At 32.6% G+C, this 18,008-nt stretch overlaps 1 protein-coding gene across 4 annotated transcripts in view; it reads right to left on the bottom strand.

Moving 5' to 3' along the window:
• CNTN5 (contactin 5) overlaps positions 1 to 18,008 on the bottom strand; it is a 1,371,648-nt gene that overhangs the window by 267,354 nt on the left and 1,086,286 nt on the right. For all 4 annotated transcript variants that reach the window (XM_060303945.1, XM_030883710.2, XM_060303947.1 and 1 more), the window contains 2 exons: positions 17,814 to 17,943; positions 15,586 to 15,736 (listed from right to left, as the gene is read on the bottom strand). In XM_060303945.1, coding sequence (XP_060159928.1) covers positions 15,586 to 15,736; positions 17,814 to 17,943 — 281 coding nt within the window. The remainder of the gene's footprint in view (positions 1 to 15,585; positions 15,737 to 17,813; positions 17,944 to 18,008) is intronic.

The raw sequence follows: 18,008 nt of genomic DNA, 5'->3' as shown, positions 1-18,008 counted from the left end.
AGCTCATATAGGGTCTCACATGACATGGTATGAAGTTTTAATTTTATTCTAAATAGAGGAGAGAGCATTGGAAAGTTTTAAAAAGTAAACTGACGTGATTCAAGTTATATTTTAAATGAAAACTCTAGTTGCTGAGTAGAGAATGCTAGTACAAATGCAGATAAAGAGAAGCCAGTTCAGAGGCTATTGAGAGGGTAGGCTAGACAATGTAGTGTGGATTTTGTGCATTGCTGGGGAGATAAAACTACTTTGAGCAGTTCAGAAGATTTTATTTCTGTAGCATGAAATGATTAATGATTGAGCACAGATGTAAATAAAAAAAAGGTGATATATTAAAGACAAAATAAATGAATCAATTTTCATTCATATTTTTAAAGATAATATTCAAAGATAAAATGTGAAGATTCACTCCTTCCCAGAAGCTAATGATAATGCCTGCCCTCCCTGACATGACCACTATTGCTGTCGTTAATGATATTGATAGTAAGGCAAATGGTTGCTATTTACTGAGAATCTTCCAGTGTTAGACACAGCTTAAGAAGAAAAACAAATAAAAGGAATCCAAATTGGAAAAGAAGTAGGACTGTCACTGTTTGCAGATGACATGGTACTATACATAGATAATCCTAAAAATGCTACCAGAAAATTACTAGAGCTTATCAATGAATTCAGTAATATTGCAGGATACAAAATTGATATACAGAAATTTGTTGCATTTCTATACACTAACAATGAACTCTCAGAAAGAGAAATTAAGGAAACAATCCCATTTACCACTGCCTCAAAAAGAATAAAATACCTAGGAATAAATCTACCTAAGGAAACAAAAGACCTGTACTCTGAAAACTATAAGATACTGATGAAAGAAATTGAAGACAAAACAGATGGAAAGATACACCGTGTTCTTGCACTGAAAGAATCAATATTGTTAAAATGACCATACTACCCAATGCAATCTACAGATTCAATACTATCCCTATCAAATTACCAATAGTATTTTTCACAGAACTAGAACCAAAAATTTTAAAATTAGTGAGGCAACACAAAAGACCCTGAATAGCCAAAACAATCCTGAGAAAGAAGAATGGACTTGAAAGAATCATGCTCCCTGACTTTGGACTATACTACAAAGCTACAGTAACAAAACAGTATGGCACTAGCACCAAAAATATATATATATATATATATATATACACATATCAATGGAACAGGATAGAAAACCCAGAAGTAAACCCATGCACCTATGGTTAATTAATCTATAACAAAGGAGATAAGAATATACAATGGAGAAAAGACAGTCTCTTCAATAAGTGGTGCTGGGAAAACTGAACAGGTTCATGTAAAAGAAGAAATTAGAACATTCTCTAATACCATATAAAAAAATAAACTCAAAAAAGAATTAAAGACCCAAATGTAAGAGTGAATACTATAAAACTCCTAGAGGAAAACATAGACAGAACACTCTTTGACATAAACTGCAGCAGTATTTTTTTGGATCTGGCTCCTAGAATAATGAAAACAAAACCAAAAATAAACAAATGGGACCTAATTAAACTTAAAAGCTTTTGCACAGCAAAGGAAAACATAAACAAGACAGACAACCCTCAGAATGGGTGAAAATATTTACAAACAATGCAACTGACAAGGGATTAATTTCCAAAATATTCAAACAGCTCATACAGCTCAATATCAAAAAAACAAACAACCCAATCAAAAAATGGGCAGAAGACCTAAATAGATAATTCTCCAAAGAAGATGTATAGATGGCCAACAGGCACATGAAAAAATGCTCATCATTGCTAATTACTAGAGAAATGAAAGTCAAAACTGCAATGAGGTATCACCTCACACCAGCCAGAATGGCCATCATTAAAAAATCTACAAATCATTAATGCTGGAGAGGGTGTGGAGAAAAGGGAGCCCTCCTACACAGTTGGTGGGAATGTAAATTGGTGCAGCCATTATGGAAAACAGTATGGAGTTTCCTTAAAAAACTAAAAATAAAATTGCTATATGATCCAGCAATCCCACTCCTGGGCATATATCTGGAAAAGACGAAAAGTCTAAATTGAAAATATACATGCACTCCAATATTCATAGCAGCACTATTTACAATAGTCAAGACATGGAAGTAACTTAAATGCTCATTGACAGATGAATGGATAAAGAAGAGATGTGATATGTATGTATGTATACACACACACACACACACACACACACACACATACACAGAATGGAATATTGCCCAGCCATAAAAAAGAATGAAATTCCATTTGCAGCAACATGGATGGACCTATATATTATCATACTAAGTGAAGTCAGTCAGACAAAAAAAGACAAATATTATATGATATCACTTATATGTGGAACCTTAAAAAGTGATACAAATGAACTTTACAAAACAGAAATAGAATCACAGACATAGAAAACAAACTTATGGTTACCAAGGGGGAAAGAAGGGAGGGATAAACTGGGAGTTTGAGATTACCAGATATATACTACTATATATAAAATATACAAAAAACAAGGACCTACTATATAGCATAGAGAACTATATTCAATATCTTGTAATAACCTATAATGAAAAAGAATCAGAAAAAAACATATATATATGGAAAATTGAATCAATTTGTTGTACACCTGAAACTAACACAACATTGTAAATTAACTATACTTTAATAATAAAAAAGTCAATATGCAAAATCTTAAAGTCTCACAAAAATCTTAGTTAATTATCATTGGCTTCACTTTACAAATGACAAAACTGAGACTTAGAAAGATAGTTAGGCAAGCTCAGTATATGTGAGATGGTATTTCTTTATTAAGTGCTTAAGAGCATAAGTGGGGCTGGGGTTTCTAGATGTGAAGCCTGTCACCATTGACCCCATACTAACTGTGTGACTTGTCAAATTATTTCATGCTTGTAGAGTTCAATTTCTTTGTCTGTAAAATGGGAAGGATTCAAAAACCAACCTTGTGAGAGTGAATGAGCTAATATATGTAATGCTTTCACATATTCCTGTCCTGCTGTAAGCCCATAATAAATGTTACCAATTATTATTATTGATCAATTCACACAGCTAGCAAGTGGTGATGTTCACGTCTCTCTTTTTTTCCAATAATGATTAAATCATCAAAAAATGAGTATATGAAAAAATTGGGGTACAACCAAACATCTAACAAGTAAATAAGTAATGTTTTTCATTTTTAATTTACTTACCAAGAACTATCATGATATGTGAGACCGAGGATTTCCTAAATACTATTTCAGTACTTTAATTCTTTTTAAAATTGAATTTTATAATGTACAGGTCAACCAGTATGTTATAATAGATGTTAAAAGAAAAGCTTAAGAATATGCATATACAGCCAGCCCTCTCTATCTTCTGGCACATACCTAGAAGACTGATCAACAGAAGGTTGAATCCATAGATGTGGAACACAGAGATATGCAGGGCAAACTGTACAAGCCATTTTATATAAGGGTCTTGAGCATCCATGCAGAGGGTTCTGAAAGCAATGACCTTCCGATACCCTGGGAAAACTGTGTACAAAATGATCCATTCCAGCAGAGAAACCAGTTGTACCAAAAACAAAATTATAGGTAAACCATAAATATTTTATATATTTTTCTCAAAAAGCACAAACAATATAGTCAGATCTATACTCAGGCATTCTCACATTGTCTGCTCTTATTCCATTTCTACTTACTTGTTCACACAACACATAGAAAACATCTTTGAAAGAAACAGCATCTATAAAGTATTAAGCAACATAGCTTGGTACACAATGGGTGTTTAGTAAATCACTGTTATTAGTAATCTCAGTCCAATGACACTGCTGGTGCACACAGTGATGAAGAGTACAAAAATATCTAAATTGCTATGGGAAAATCCCAAACTCAAGCCACTTGTCTCTGTAACTGCTTTGCATGGAATCTTAAAAAGGAGTTTCTTTCAAAAAAAGCCTTTGAGAATATGACACTTAAAATGCTCCTCTGGCATCAGAAAAGAGGGAATAAACAAGAAGCTTCTAGAATACTGGGTCCTGGGTGTACTATATTTTTGGAGAAGTTATCATCCATAGATAAATTAAATTGTATATTTTAACTAAATATAAATTTTAAAATTAGAACATTACTAATCCCAGAAGCATGCTGTTTGCTGACTGGGACCTCTAATAAAATGCTGAATTTGGCTATAGCAGAAACTTTTGTCTATTTCCCAGTCTCAAAGGGATGCTTCTAATATTTTGCTATTCTTAGTTTATTGATTGAATGGTTGATACCTTCAGAGGTTTAGAATGTCCCCACACCTCCTCCCAGTTGCTAGAGACTTTTAAAAATCATAAACAGGTATGTTTCATCAAATGCTTTCTCTGCTCTATTGAGATGACAATAAGATTTTTCTTGTTTAATCCTTAATGCGGTAAGTTGTATAAATTGATTTTCTCGTGCTAAATCAACTTGGTTTCCTATGTGAAACCCAAATTGGTCATGTAGTATCTTTTTTAGATTCTATTGTTTTATATTTGCAAATATTTTGTTTAGAATTTTTACATCTATGATCATGAGAGGGCTTGGTTTGTATTTCTACTTCTCATACTCTCTTTGTCAGCTTCAGTTAGGTTGTTTTCCTTCTTTTCTCTACTATAAAACAACTGTGTAAGATTGGAATCATTTATCCTTTGTTTGGTAGAACTTTTAGGTAAAAGTATCTGGGCCTGGAGTTTGAGTGTGGTGGGAGAGGTGAAGGTTTTTAACGATTAATATAATAATTAGTTGACTATTTGGATTTTCCAATTTTTCTTGAGTTAGTTGGGAAATTATGTTTTATTTCTCCTTTTCATTTAAGCGTACAACTTTGTTGACATTCAATTTTTCCTCATATTCTTACTATGCTTTCAATTTGTCTGCAAAATTTGTGCTTATGTTTTCATTTTTTCTCTTAAATTTTTTTATGTCTTCTCTCCTGTTCTTGATCACTAGGGATGTGCCAATTGTCTTAGACTGTTGAAAGGACCAATATTTGGTCAACCCTTAAATTATGTTTGATATTTGTTTGCAGTTTAATTAATTTTTTGCTTTTATTAATTTCTTGTTACTTTCTGTAAGTTTAGTTTCATGTTCTTTTCCTAAATTCTTAAGATAGACACTTAACTCTTTTTTTCAGCTTTCTCCTTTTCTAATATAAGCCTTAAAGATATAAATTTTCCTCTAAGTTCTGAAATACAAGGAATATATGTTAAATTCACCTACTATGATTCACCTATTTTTTCTTATAAAATGGTTAATTTTTATTTTGCATATTTTGAAGCAGTTATAAGAGATGTACAGGCTTTAAATTGTTTGCTTGATCAATTTAAGCTTTTTTTATATAATGACCATCTTTATATTTCTTCTTTCATAGTCTATTTTTATGATATGGATGGAGTTAAGTTTTGGGAGGGGTTATTATTTAATTGATAAATCTTTTCCTACTCTTTAACTTCCAGCTTTCCTATTTCCTTATGCTTTAAGCATATCTCTTGTAAACATATGATTATCAGATTTTTATTTTAGTTCAATATTTCTAGTCATTCCTGATGTTTGGGTTTATTTTACTAATTTATTTCATACTTCCTATTTGTCCCTCATTTGCCATATGTGTCCGTGTATATATATATTCATTCTCCTCTGTTCATCAATTAGTTAATATTTTCATTATATTTATTTCCTCAACTAGTTTGGAAACAGCACACTTAATTTCAATCCTCTTATTCATTGTACTAGAAATTTAGACATGCTTAAACTTAGCAAATTCTAAAATTAATAAATATATTTACCTGTTTCCAAATAATTCAAGCATCTTGGAACACTTTAACTCCAAATACCCTCTCATGTTATGCTTTTTGAGTTTTTGATTTTTTTCTTATTTTGTAACATTAAAAAATATTATTGTTTTTTACGGCAATATAAAACAAAAATTGCTTACATATGGGTACTTTCATAACCTTTAATTCTTTGTTGTACCTTAAGTGTCTGGATTCACTTCATGTTGGGATCGACCTTAACTACATTCTTACACTGAATTCTTCAGGCTGCCCAGGTACTATACCTTAGGGTTTCTGACTCTTAATTACAAAACCTCAGTGAAAGAACTCCTCCCTCCATTCAGAACTCAGACACAAGACATGATTTTCCTTGTGATTTTTCCGAGCAGGTTGATTAGTATTAAAGTCACTTTTACTCTGCATGGGTAGCCACTTGTAAGCCAGTCTTATAGGGGGCATGCTCTGGGCTTTGTCTTCCCCCTTGGCCCAGCAACACATAAAAATTAAGGTCAGTAAATGCCCTTGAGATAAAAGCCAGTTTTGGCACATGACTCCAGGGTAAGCTCAGATCCTGGCCTTAGCATTTCCTCCTAACTTTCTTGTCAACTCAGTGATAAAATCAAGATATTTAAATAATATTTATTTACATATTTTATATTTGTCATCATTTTATCTTTTTTCTTTTGGGAAGATTAGTGTAATATTTAGGGCATATTTTTTTTCCTGTTACAGAAAACTTAAATTTAATTTAAAAAACTGTATAATAAAAGTAAATATTCCAAAATAGATGTGAGCTTTTAAAAACTACCCTTTGGCTACTAAATTAAGCATAGACTCAATTTGTCTTTCTAAGTTCTCCTCAATTTGTCCTTAGCTATTCAATCTTTCCTGCTTATTTACATTTTTACACAGAATCTATTCTTTGGCCAAATAATAGTATTTACTTTTCACAAAAGTGTGCTGGATTCATGATTATGTTTTTGCAAATTCTAAACTCTTTCTAAAATACATTCTACCTCTATGTGTCAAATCCTATTTAAGGACTATTTCAAATGGCGGCTCATCCAAGTTGTCCCTCATCTTCCATACAGATTTCATTTTCTCCTTTTCTTAAATCGCAAAAGTTTTTTTTACAGAATGGAATACACCAAGAAGTGGTTTGGCTCCAATGAGAATTGGACTTTCTTTCTGACTCTGTAACTTACTATGTGTGTGGCTTTAGGCAATCTCTCTGTGAGTCAATAACTCTATTTAAAATGAGGTTGATTATATGTCCCTTACAACGGTACCTTATTTTGAGGATTGATATTAAGTACTGCCTAGATAAAAGAACCAATTCTCAATAAAAGGTATTTATTTTTATTGTTGTCTTAATTATTCTGTTAATATTACCTAAATAGTATCTATTAAGGATCCTGTGTTAATAATCCTATGTTATTATTACCTTAAATATCCTGTTTTATAATTATCTATGAGTTAATTTTATTGCCCTTTAAACAGGTGCCACCTTGAGGGTTGAGATTCTGTCTTACTTGTTTTGGTATGAACCGGCATAGTGTTTTACATTCAGTATATGTTGAATAAAGTTTTGTTTTCCCTAAAATAAATTGAATTAAACAGAACAGTGTCTCGGCAATTTGGCATGAGCTCCTATTTACAACTGAAAAGAGAGACAAACAAAAATAAATTGGTACCCTGAAACCTCTAAATACAACTAAGAACATAGTGGTCATCTTATATTTTTCTATCTATCATCTATTTATCTATCTATCAATCTATCCATCTATCTATCTAACCTTAACTGATAAATAACTCTGTTATTTGAGCAAAGAGAAGAAAGCACGCTAATGATTACATGTGTGTATGCTATCTTTTACAGAAATGATCTGCGGGTTGTTTTTCATTGTTGTCAAGGTTATTGTATCTATGCCCTAATTTGTAACCAGCCCACTAATTCCCATTATGAGTCAACCATAGTTAAATTAGATGCTGATTTATGCAAAAACTGAACAGAAGTGACTCTGTAACTCTCAGAGGAAGCTAAAAATGTCTGTCATAAAATACTTTTTTTCTAAACATCCCCGGAATCGTCTCTTTTCACTATTTTATATTCACTGAAGAGTCACTTGGTGAGATAGTAGGATCAGTCAGTAGTATGTACTTAGATGCTTGAATTCCCAAGTATTTTAGATGTTGTTTGTATTAAGGACAAATTAAGCTGAACGTTGTAGTCTGGGGGGCTTTTGGAAAAGAAAAACCTTTTAGCAATTAATGATTTGTTCAAGTTGTGCCTGTGTGGAGAGCATAACTAAGGAACTTGTGCAGCAATTTATACTAACTGGGGTAAATGAACCATAATTAGAAGTAGAATTTATGAAGTATTGGCTAAACTAGTAATTAGCTAGAGATGTAAAGCCATAAACTGGAGGTTTTCATAGCACAGCAGAGCCAGAATTATTTTGTTGTCATTTGCAGGTTAAATTAATTGACTTCCTCAGTGTTACCTCCCCTTGGGAACTGAGGCATGTTTTGTTATATTTAACAATTTTTTTAAAAAGTGGAAATGAAACAAACTGATGGTGAGATCATGAAAAAAAGTGTGAAGACCTTTGAAGAGAAACATTTAGATTTTCTGCAACCTTAAATTTGGGAAATGTTAGGAACAAATAATTTGAAGCTTTCTTACATGCATGTTTTGTCTTTAAATGAATGTCATTAATTTGAATATTCATGATCATTATTATGTTATCTAAACATACTTTTGAAAATGGAATCATCTGAAAATGTGAGAATTCTTTTGATCTTCCATTCCCATTCAACTATTTGTCGTAGTGTGAGCACGTTGTTACTCAATAAATTTGAATAATTTGGGGTTATTCATTGTCTGAGGAAGACCAAGTTTAGAAATATTGGGTATCCCTCAAAATAAGGGAGATCTACAATGGGAAAAATATTTGAGCACAGCCCAGAAACATCACAATAATGGCACCTTTAGAATTATTTTTTCTATAACACTTGATCAATTGATCAATGTGTTACTGAAACTAAAGAACACATAATATTTCTTATAACTGGACTGTCAATCAATACCTATGTGGTCTAGTTTATCATAAGGTAAGATGGAGAAAGAAAAAAATAAAAGCAAGGTGAAATTTTGACCACTGTGTCTCTTGGTTTTTAGTTTGGCTCCATGGCTTTTGTTGGAAGGCTTTTGTTAGATTCAAATTTAGTTCTTTATTTGGAGGATTTTCTGAATATTTGTCAGAGTGTGTGTGTGTGTGTATGTGTGTGTGTGTGTGTGTGTGTGAAAACTGCCTATGAAGTTGTTCATGCAGCTTTTGAGTATAGACAGGGAAGGTGAATCAGAATTATCAGAAACATCATGGACACTAAGAAGGATTCAATCACAATTCTCCATGTAGATTGTCACTGACTATTAAAGATTATCACAGAATCATTGACTAGCATCAGACTGATTTTTAAAGCTCAGCTTTATGATGGATGACCTTGAACAAGTCATTTAATCTCTTTAAGTTTCAAAATTGGTATATTAGAGATGAGAGTATCTAAATCAGAGGGTTGTGAATTGCAACATATTGGGAACTAAATTAAAAGTTAGAAGTTGAGTGACATCATTTATCTAACTTCCTACTAACTACAACTTCTTGATTATTGTATCTGCTTGAGCATTTCTAATGGTGAGAAAGCATAAGAAGAGAGTTCTGTCTTTTGAGTTAGGATTTCAAGTGTTATTGAGGTTGACCAGCATGCTACAAGGAAGGGGAGGAGAGAGAAGGGAGAAGTTTGTGTAAAGTTTACAAGGTGAGAAAATGAATAACCTGCTTTGGGGAATTATGGGAGTCCAGTGTAATTAAAGATAAAATATTTTGGAGGGTGGAAGGCAGTTAGTGGAAGACTCCCTTTTGATTTCTTATGTTGATTTAGTTGTAGTTTCAGGGACCTAGGTTTTAATAGCCCTTGAGCATTTCGTAATTGAGCCCATTTTTACTTGAAGGCATGATTCCTCCTAGAGGCCAAAAATTTGTTCATCTACATTGGTTAATTTCCAATGCTCCTATGGCTTTGCATTTTTTCCTCTTTAGTGTTTTGCTAACATTTTAAAGAGAAGGTTAATTAGGCAGGACCTTCTGCAGTTAGCTTTTGAAACCAGGAAGTCAGCATCCTAACACCACCATAATGAATGTAAGACCATTTCCTCCTCATCCCCTTAAGCTTGGTGGGGATGTCACAGTCCCTGATAAACATTGTAGATAAAACATTGTAGATTGCAAGCAGTTCACACATATTAAAACTTATGAAATCAGCTATTAACCTTCTCTTCCCTTAGATAAATGCTATTTTATTTTATTTCCTTTGAAAACATAGATTTTAATTAATAAAGGAAGTCAACTGATATATTCTTGATATATGAATGCTCATGTTCCCTCATTATACAATTTCTTAGACCCTGAAAAAAGCAAGACACCTAAGGTCTATATTGTTTTATGTTCTTAATATGTAAAAGACATTGTCGCAGAAGAAACAACGAAACAGCTTGTTCATTAGCAGACACAGCATGTAGAAGGAAACAAAGGGACAGAAACAAGACCTTAATTATACCCATGAATTCCTCTTTTTCCTTAGAAAATGAAAGAAGACCCTGCTTTCCCCTCAGTAACAGTGTCCTTCAGGGCTTGTGCTAAGAATATATTTTTCCATATGTCTGTGAGTCAGTATGTGAGCCTGATCATTGTTGCCTAATAAACACAACATGAATTCCCACTAGAAGTCAACTAATGGGCACTCCAAGTGCGATTTTTCTGTGCGTGTTAAATGAGTAAGTTGGAAACTTTGCCGTTCTGAAGCTCCTTTGGTGAGGAGGGGATTATTACAAGGGATTTTGGACAAGTCTTTCCTTAGATTATAGACCCATAAAAGAAAAATTATGCTATAATACTGTCCCTCCATAGGATACTTTTTATATTTTGGGATGCAGGGTTTCTTTAGCACCCATCTGAATTATAGTCTATTATCTCTGTAACTGGTACACACCGCCCCCATCTAGAAATGAAAATTGGTACTTATTCCAATAATAGTGAATATTTTTTAAAACAGTTATGGCATATTCTATGCATTGCAATAACAGTTTATATACATGCAGATGGAAAGGAAACAAATCATGCCTTTACCAAAAACTATGTATTCTTCATTTCAGCCAAAATTGTCTTTGTCCACAAAAAGTACAGGAAATGAACAAGGAATAATGCAAGCTTAATATCTGTGCACAGCTGGAGTGCCTCTGGGTGATTATATTTTAACAAAAGTTAATGGCCAAGTAATGGAAATAATGAGCTGAAGTGAAAATCTAATATGAGTTTGATAAGCAGAACATTCTGAATGAAAGTATACTAGAGGAGAAAATCCCCATGGACTGTTTCATGTCTTAGTACTCCTGGAGCAAATTCCTTTTAGTATGAAAATGGACATGATTGATAAAGGAACTTAAGTGGATATGTGCTGGTGATCTTTAAAAGCAATGGGGCAAAACCAAGAGATTCCTTAAAAGAAAAAAATAAATATAGTTTTAAAATCTTCTTCTCTATTTCCATTAACTCCCCATGTGTATTTATCTATATGTATATTCACATGGCCTAAAATACTGATCATGGAACAAGCAACTATTCAACCTGCTAGTTCAGAAATTATCTCAATGATACTGAACTAGGAGTAGGTAAGATTGGTGAGAATGGCCACACCAGGAATAGATGCCAAGAAGTGGAGGTTTGGGGTGTGATGGACAAAGAATGTCAATTTAGGGACACAGATTAACAAATTTGTCACATGGAAGGCCCCAAAGACTCCTTTAATGCCAGATAATAACTTAGTTCAGGTATCTTTCCCTTAATTGGTAGAGAAAGGATAGGAAAGTGTTAAAGTTTTTCAGAACTATTGATAACAAAAATTGAGACCAGTATGCAAAGATTCAAAGCCTCAGATGATACCATCGTCATCACCGACACCACCACTGCCAACTTCAGCAGCAACAACTTCGTCACCATGGTAACATTCATTGAGCACTTACTGAATGCCATACACCAGCCAATGTATTTTACACACAAAGTTTCATTTATTTTTCAGAACCTAACAAAGTTACTCTTTTAGATTCCAATTTTATAAGTAAGAAAATTAAGTAACTTGTTGAAAACTCATAGTCTTCCTGTTATACACACTGGGTTCTGTTACCCACAATGTTAAAGTGCTCTGTAAATTATAAATGCTACAGACTTATGAGTAATTATCATCATTATTAGTAATAATATGATTTAATATTTGAACAGCAGTTGATACTGATCATTTTCTGATATAAACAACTCATTCTGTAATATAAACAACAAATGACTACAAGCAACTCACAAACTCTAATATAATCCATTTTCTTACATACTTTAGATGTATCATTTAGGGCCAAATGAATGAAATATTTTGTAATATATAATCAGACAACTTATTTGTTAATCATATTTCTTCTAAGATTCATGTTGTGTTCTAGTTATTCCTTACTAAATTTTAAACTTTAGAATAATGGTTTATGTATTTCTTTAGTGAAACAGACAAATTCAAAGAAGTCTGTGTTTTGAAGTATCCCTCCCAAAACAAACAAAATGAAACTGGATTTGGGAACATTCCATGAAAATGTGGCAGAAAAGGTAAGCTAATAAATTGTTTGACACTCTATTGATAAAACAAATGACTGACTATTAACCTCCAGTTGTTATAACATTGCATTTACAGTTTAGAGTTAAATTGAAATTAATGCTAGATGCAAATTCACCATTTTGAGTTTCTGACATGTTTTCAGATGATTAGGTAACATATTTTTCTGCAATTAAAAGCTTTTATTACATTTTTATGCTATTGCTCTGGACACAATTTTATGCTTTGGGATATGTTTCTCACACTTAAATGTTCCTCTTATGATATATTATTACTTTAAAACCTTTTCCCCAATGTAATACTAGTCTTTATTTGCCCATGTAGGAAACTGCCATTTGCTGTTTCAATCTTTAATTTGGAAAGACACCAAATAACTGTGAGGATTATGAATGAAGGGCAAAACTATTCGTTTCACATTTTTTTTCCAGTTGTAGGTTGCATGAGTGGGGGACATACTTGATGAAGATCACATGAATGGTGAATATACTTATATTACAACAAAATAAACCATGATTTGAATCTGTAGCCCCATGTGAAATACATATGACCCAAACTTTTCAAAGCCTTAACAGTTTTCTAACATCTCCCTTTCCACTTAAGCTTATATTTACAATTCTTACAAATGGTTGAGGTTTTTTGTAACAGAGACAAACGATCTAAAATATATGTAAGGAAATAAGTTGTCATGTGTAACTGAGATGCTATTTTAAAGAATGTATAATACATATAATTAAAATTTTAAGTTTCAAGTTTCCATTAATATTTTTAGAATGTAGTTGTCCAAATATCTATGTGTGTCTTCTTATACTACTTTGTGGAATTCTTTCTATTGTTAATTAAATTTTAGCCTCTTATTTTAATATTTGAACATTTATATTTTTTATACCCAACTAGATTGTATTCTTTGTGAAACCTGAAGTCTCAGTGTGGTAGTAAATTGTACACAACTAAAAATTATATTTTTCAAGTGGTCCTGTCAATTTTTAAGAATAAAAATGCCCTTTTGGGACTTCCCTGGTGGCCCAGTGGTTAAGACTCTGCTTCCACTGCAGGGGGCACGGGTTTAATCCTTAGTCAGGGAACTAAGATCTTGCATGTCGTGCAGATGCGGCCAAAAAAATAAAAATGCACTATTATCTTTGATCTTTGTTATTAAATTAAACCAGTTTACAGACCTATTATGATATAAACATATCAGGGTAACACAATGCTAAGTAATTGTGTCCAAATCTTCCTTTTACTTAAATAAAAACACCTTTCAGCCTTTTTCCTAAATAGCACTTTGACCAGAAATATTTAGATCTGGAAAAATTGAGTGATCTGAGTTTGAAGCCATTGTATTTGTCTCATTAACCCAAGGGGTTAGCAGTGAATAGAAAAGTGAGCAAGAAAAATGGAAAATTCACAAACTATACTTTTTAACTTCTGGAAAATAAAAATTTATTATGCTCATATTTGTTGTAATAGAAAACACATAATCCTGTTCCTCTCTCAGTACTTTTGCTTTGACAAAAGAGATGCCACATTTTTAAACTCAATGTGATGTCTATGAATAGTTGATGAGGAACATTCTATGGTGAACTGAAATAAATAAGACAAAGCTGATATGCCATCCACAAACATAAAACAAAGTAATGCATTTCAAATGGAATGGCTTGTACTAATATGGCATATATATTTTGATGATATTATGAAAAAATTTAATACGTTCAGAAAAAATGGTAACCAAACAATGTAAATATTTTCTTACTGGTATATGATGAATTAATTTTCTTCTGCTTTAATGAAAGATTTGTGTCAGTTTTTTTTTTCATATTTCTGAGCAATAATCCAAAAATCTTCAATTTGACCATATGTAATTCAACCAAAGGCAATTCAACGAAATGCAACACTGATCTCACAGTGTGTGATTTGCTGCCCAACCCTACCCCCACTAAGAAAGGGAAATTTTTTTCAAAACAAAATGTCCATTATGACCCATGTCAATTCTAGGTTATCACCTTTTCCAGGCAGCGTAGGTCCTTGGGCCTGGACGGAATCCAATCATTCATAAATTATTTCATCAGAGACAAGCAATTTAAAACAGTGTTTCTCAGAATTGAATGGGAAAAAAAATATATATATATATATATTCTAAAGAAATTTTTCAAGTATTTCAAAATACTCCAAAATTACTTAAAGAATTGCTTAAATGGACCCCTAATGCTGACTTAAATTATTTTAGCTATATGCTTACAGAGACCCAAACATAAAACAAAACATAAACTCCTTATCTTTATAGATCAAATGAAAAACAAAACTGTAAAACAACATACACAACATTATTTTAACAGAATGGAGGATAATATTTTGCCAAAGCTAAAACACCACATGATAATGATTGGTAAAGAATGGGACTTTCAAATTTGCCATATATAGACTGTCATGCAACTATTTGATTCTCTCATCACTTTTCCCCATTTGTATTCCTGTGGTATCCTTTGGCTTTACATACCAAAGACAAACCTTTACACGTTAAATAGTTTTCTGAACATTTCTCATTTGCCTGTGGCAATTGAAATAATTCTATAGTATTTTGCATCAGTGTGATTGAAAACAAAAATGCAAACTTCAGCACAAATTTCACTTGGAAGTATTCTGTCATAAAGTGATTATCCAGAAGATCCAGGGTATATTTATATTATTATTAATATTAAGATTGAAATGAGAATCCAATCTCTAAAAATTATCATAGATAACTTGTGGGTCTTCAAATCGGCAGACCCAAATGAAAACCAAAAATTACTAACTTAATGAAAGTGCTTGCTTTCTTCATAACCTGGTGAAATTCCCAACTGGTGCTGAAATACCACTGAAGCAAAGAAGTCTGGCTATATTGAGGTATAACTTTTTTCTTTATAAATCATTTGATATTTTTTTAATCACTATGTAGACAAAACCATAGTTCAGTCAGTTCATGACATATATCTCACAATTATGGCAAGACATATACTTTGTTTGTATCATCTGCATTGAAAAAGTCTGATATTAAGAGTTTGAATTATGAAATAGACTTCTAACCTTTTATTCTCTCTAACTGCTTTGTCTCCCTTCTTCCAAGTGATGGTTGGTTTTGGAGAGCCTTGGGGTTTGCACTCTATGATGATTTCTTGGTCTTTAGTAATAATTATTGTTTTCTTCAGTTGATTCAGTGTAAAAGTGGGAGCTGAAGCTGTGGAAAAGTAAAAGGTTAGTTCTACCACAAGCAATGACAATAACCTCTAATGGATGATTCACCAAGATTTGGCAACTTTATCTTTGGAATGCATTTCTAATAAAATCATAGGATATCTACACATGTAAAAGGCACTAACTTGAAATTTAATTTATTATTATTTAGTAGCTATCTTATTGGCTTTTCTTTCCATCAGCAGGTGATAGTTCCGTACAATTGTGAGGCCCAGAGACAAAGGCTGTTTCAAAGAATGAGATGCTTTAATTACGATTATCAACTTTAATTGTGAAAGACTAATGAGCACTTTGGACAAAAGGTGAAGGGGCTGGACACAGAAGTCTATTTTGGGCTTCCTTTGGAAAAATAGAGGTTATCTGTATAGAAGGCAATCCTGTGTAGTCCATTTCCTATCTGTGAGTCTCAATGCATATTTTATTTTAATAGTATACAAAATTAAATGTAGTTTTAAAAGAAATATATTTTTAAGAAATTGAATTATTTAAATTTCAATTAAAATTTTATTTCATTGTTTGCAATTATTCATCTAGGCCTGATCATTTTAAGACAGTTCTGATTAAACTTCCCAGGAAATTCCAGTAGGTAGCTGTGGTTGAGAATGCTGGACTAAAACAACACGTGAGAGAGAGACAAAAACAAATTAAAAAAAAAGTCACCTTTGAATCTTAAAGAGAAACTGGAAATATGTATACAGGTTTACTGTATCTGAGACATTTATTTATACCAATATGACAATTTTATGAATATTTCATAAGTTTTTTATGTCCATCACATATTGGTATAATGCATGGCACACAACATTAAAAGACACAACACACACAAAAAAGGTACCAATTGAAATGGATTAAAAAATTGAAAGAAAAGTTAAGGAATTTAAAGGAAGATTGCAGGTGATATTTTTGGTTGCCTGCTGGGAATGTACCTTATTAAACATAATTTTGAAAATATGTCTGGTGAATGAGAAAGGGACACATTTGAGAGTGTTTCTGGATAAAACATTAACTAGGTGAAAGCTGAATCAGCTTTTTAATTCAGAAATGTTGGAGTATGAGGTGACAGGAAAGTACATTAATATTTGATTGGTTAGTATGTACGACATTGAAACGTGGACTCCTATATCTATTTTGGATGGATTTGTGATAATGTGAAGAAATTTCAAATGTAAACATTCATTATTCAATTTGATTTATGGTTTTTGATTTATCACGCAGCAGATACGTGAATGGTGCATTTTCAGATTCCAGAGATCTTGGGTGTTTCTGTTAATGTTGTGCTTTGAGTCAGTGGAAAGTACAAAGCACACTTAGGCTCCTGCCACATTTGGGAGATGGTGCATTAAGACCATCTAAGTCTCCCTCTTTGTATTATAATCATCCCAGAACAAAAGCTTAGAAAATCATGCGAGTGGGAAAAAGTAAAATCCATTCCAGAAACTGAACCATGCTCAATCTGGGTAGCTTATTCCCCTGGACTGAATTTTTCTTGTAGTAAAGAGTGAAGTAGTGCTTGTGTTGTGGTTATATTCTCAAGAGTGTAACACTAGGAGCTTGCTGGCCTGGCCTCAGAAAGGCTTTCATCAACCTGGAAGGGTGGCAATGGTTGATGACACTTCAAGAGAGGGTGATTTACTTAGGAGTCCCACCTTGCAGGAGCCACACCCCTACTGGTAGGTAGGAGCTGCTTGGGAGAATATTAAGCGCTGCTGTGTTGAAAACCTACATTCTGATTCCCTACCCTTAAAGCATTCTTCCTTGAAAGTTAACATACTTTTCTTATATGATTTTTTTTTAATGCCATAGAAAAGACATATTGTATAAACCTGTTAGGGTTAAAACTAAAATTAGAGAAAATCTTATAGAAAGTTACGGGATAAACTGTACACCATGTATACTTGTCTCCTCAAGCTTAAAAAATACATATCAGCAAGACATAGTATTTCTTTTCAAACCATAAAATAGGTTTTTACGATCACATCATAAACCTTCAGTATAGTAAGAATTAGAGCATGAAAAGAAGCAACATTTTTTTCCTCTTTATTTACTTAGAAATTGCATACCTAGGATCTTCAGCTCAGCACTCCCATAAATGGCTCCATATTTATTTTCAGCCAAACACTGATACATTCCAGCATCTGATTGATTCACATTGTGGATCATCAATACTCCATTAACCATCTCAACCCTACTCTGTAATGGAATAAAAAAAAAATAGATATAGCAAGTGAACAAATCATAGAGATTTTACAGTTACT

This window comes from Globicephala melas, chromosome 8, assembly GCF_963455315.2.
Source record: "Globicephala melas chromosome 8, mGloMel1.2, whole genome shotgun sequence".
NCBI classification, from domain to species: domain Eukaryota; kingdom Metazoa; phylum Chordata; class Mammalia; order Artiodactyla; family Delphinidae; genus Globicephala; species Globicephala melas.
This window is presented reverse-complemented; position numbering and strand designations above follow the sequence as displayed.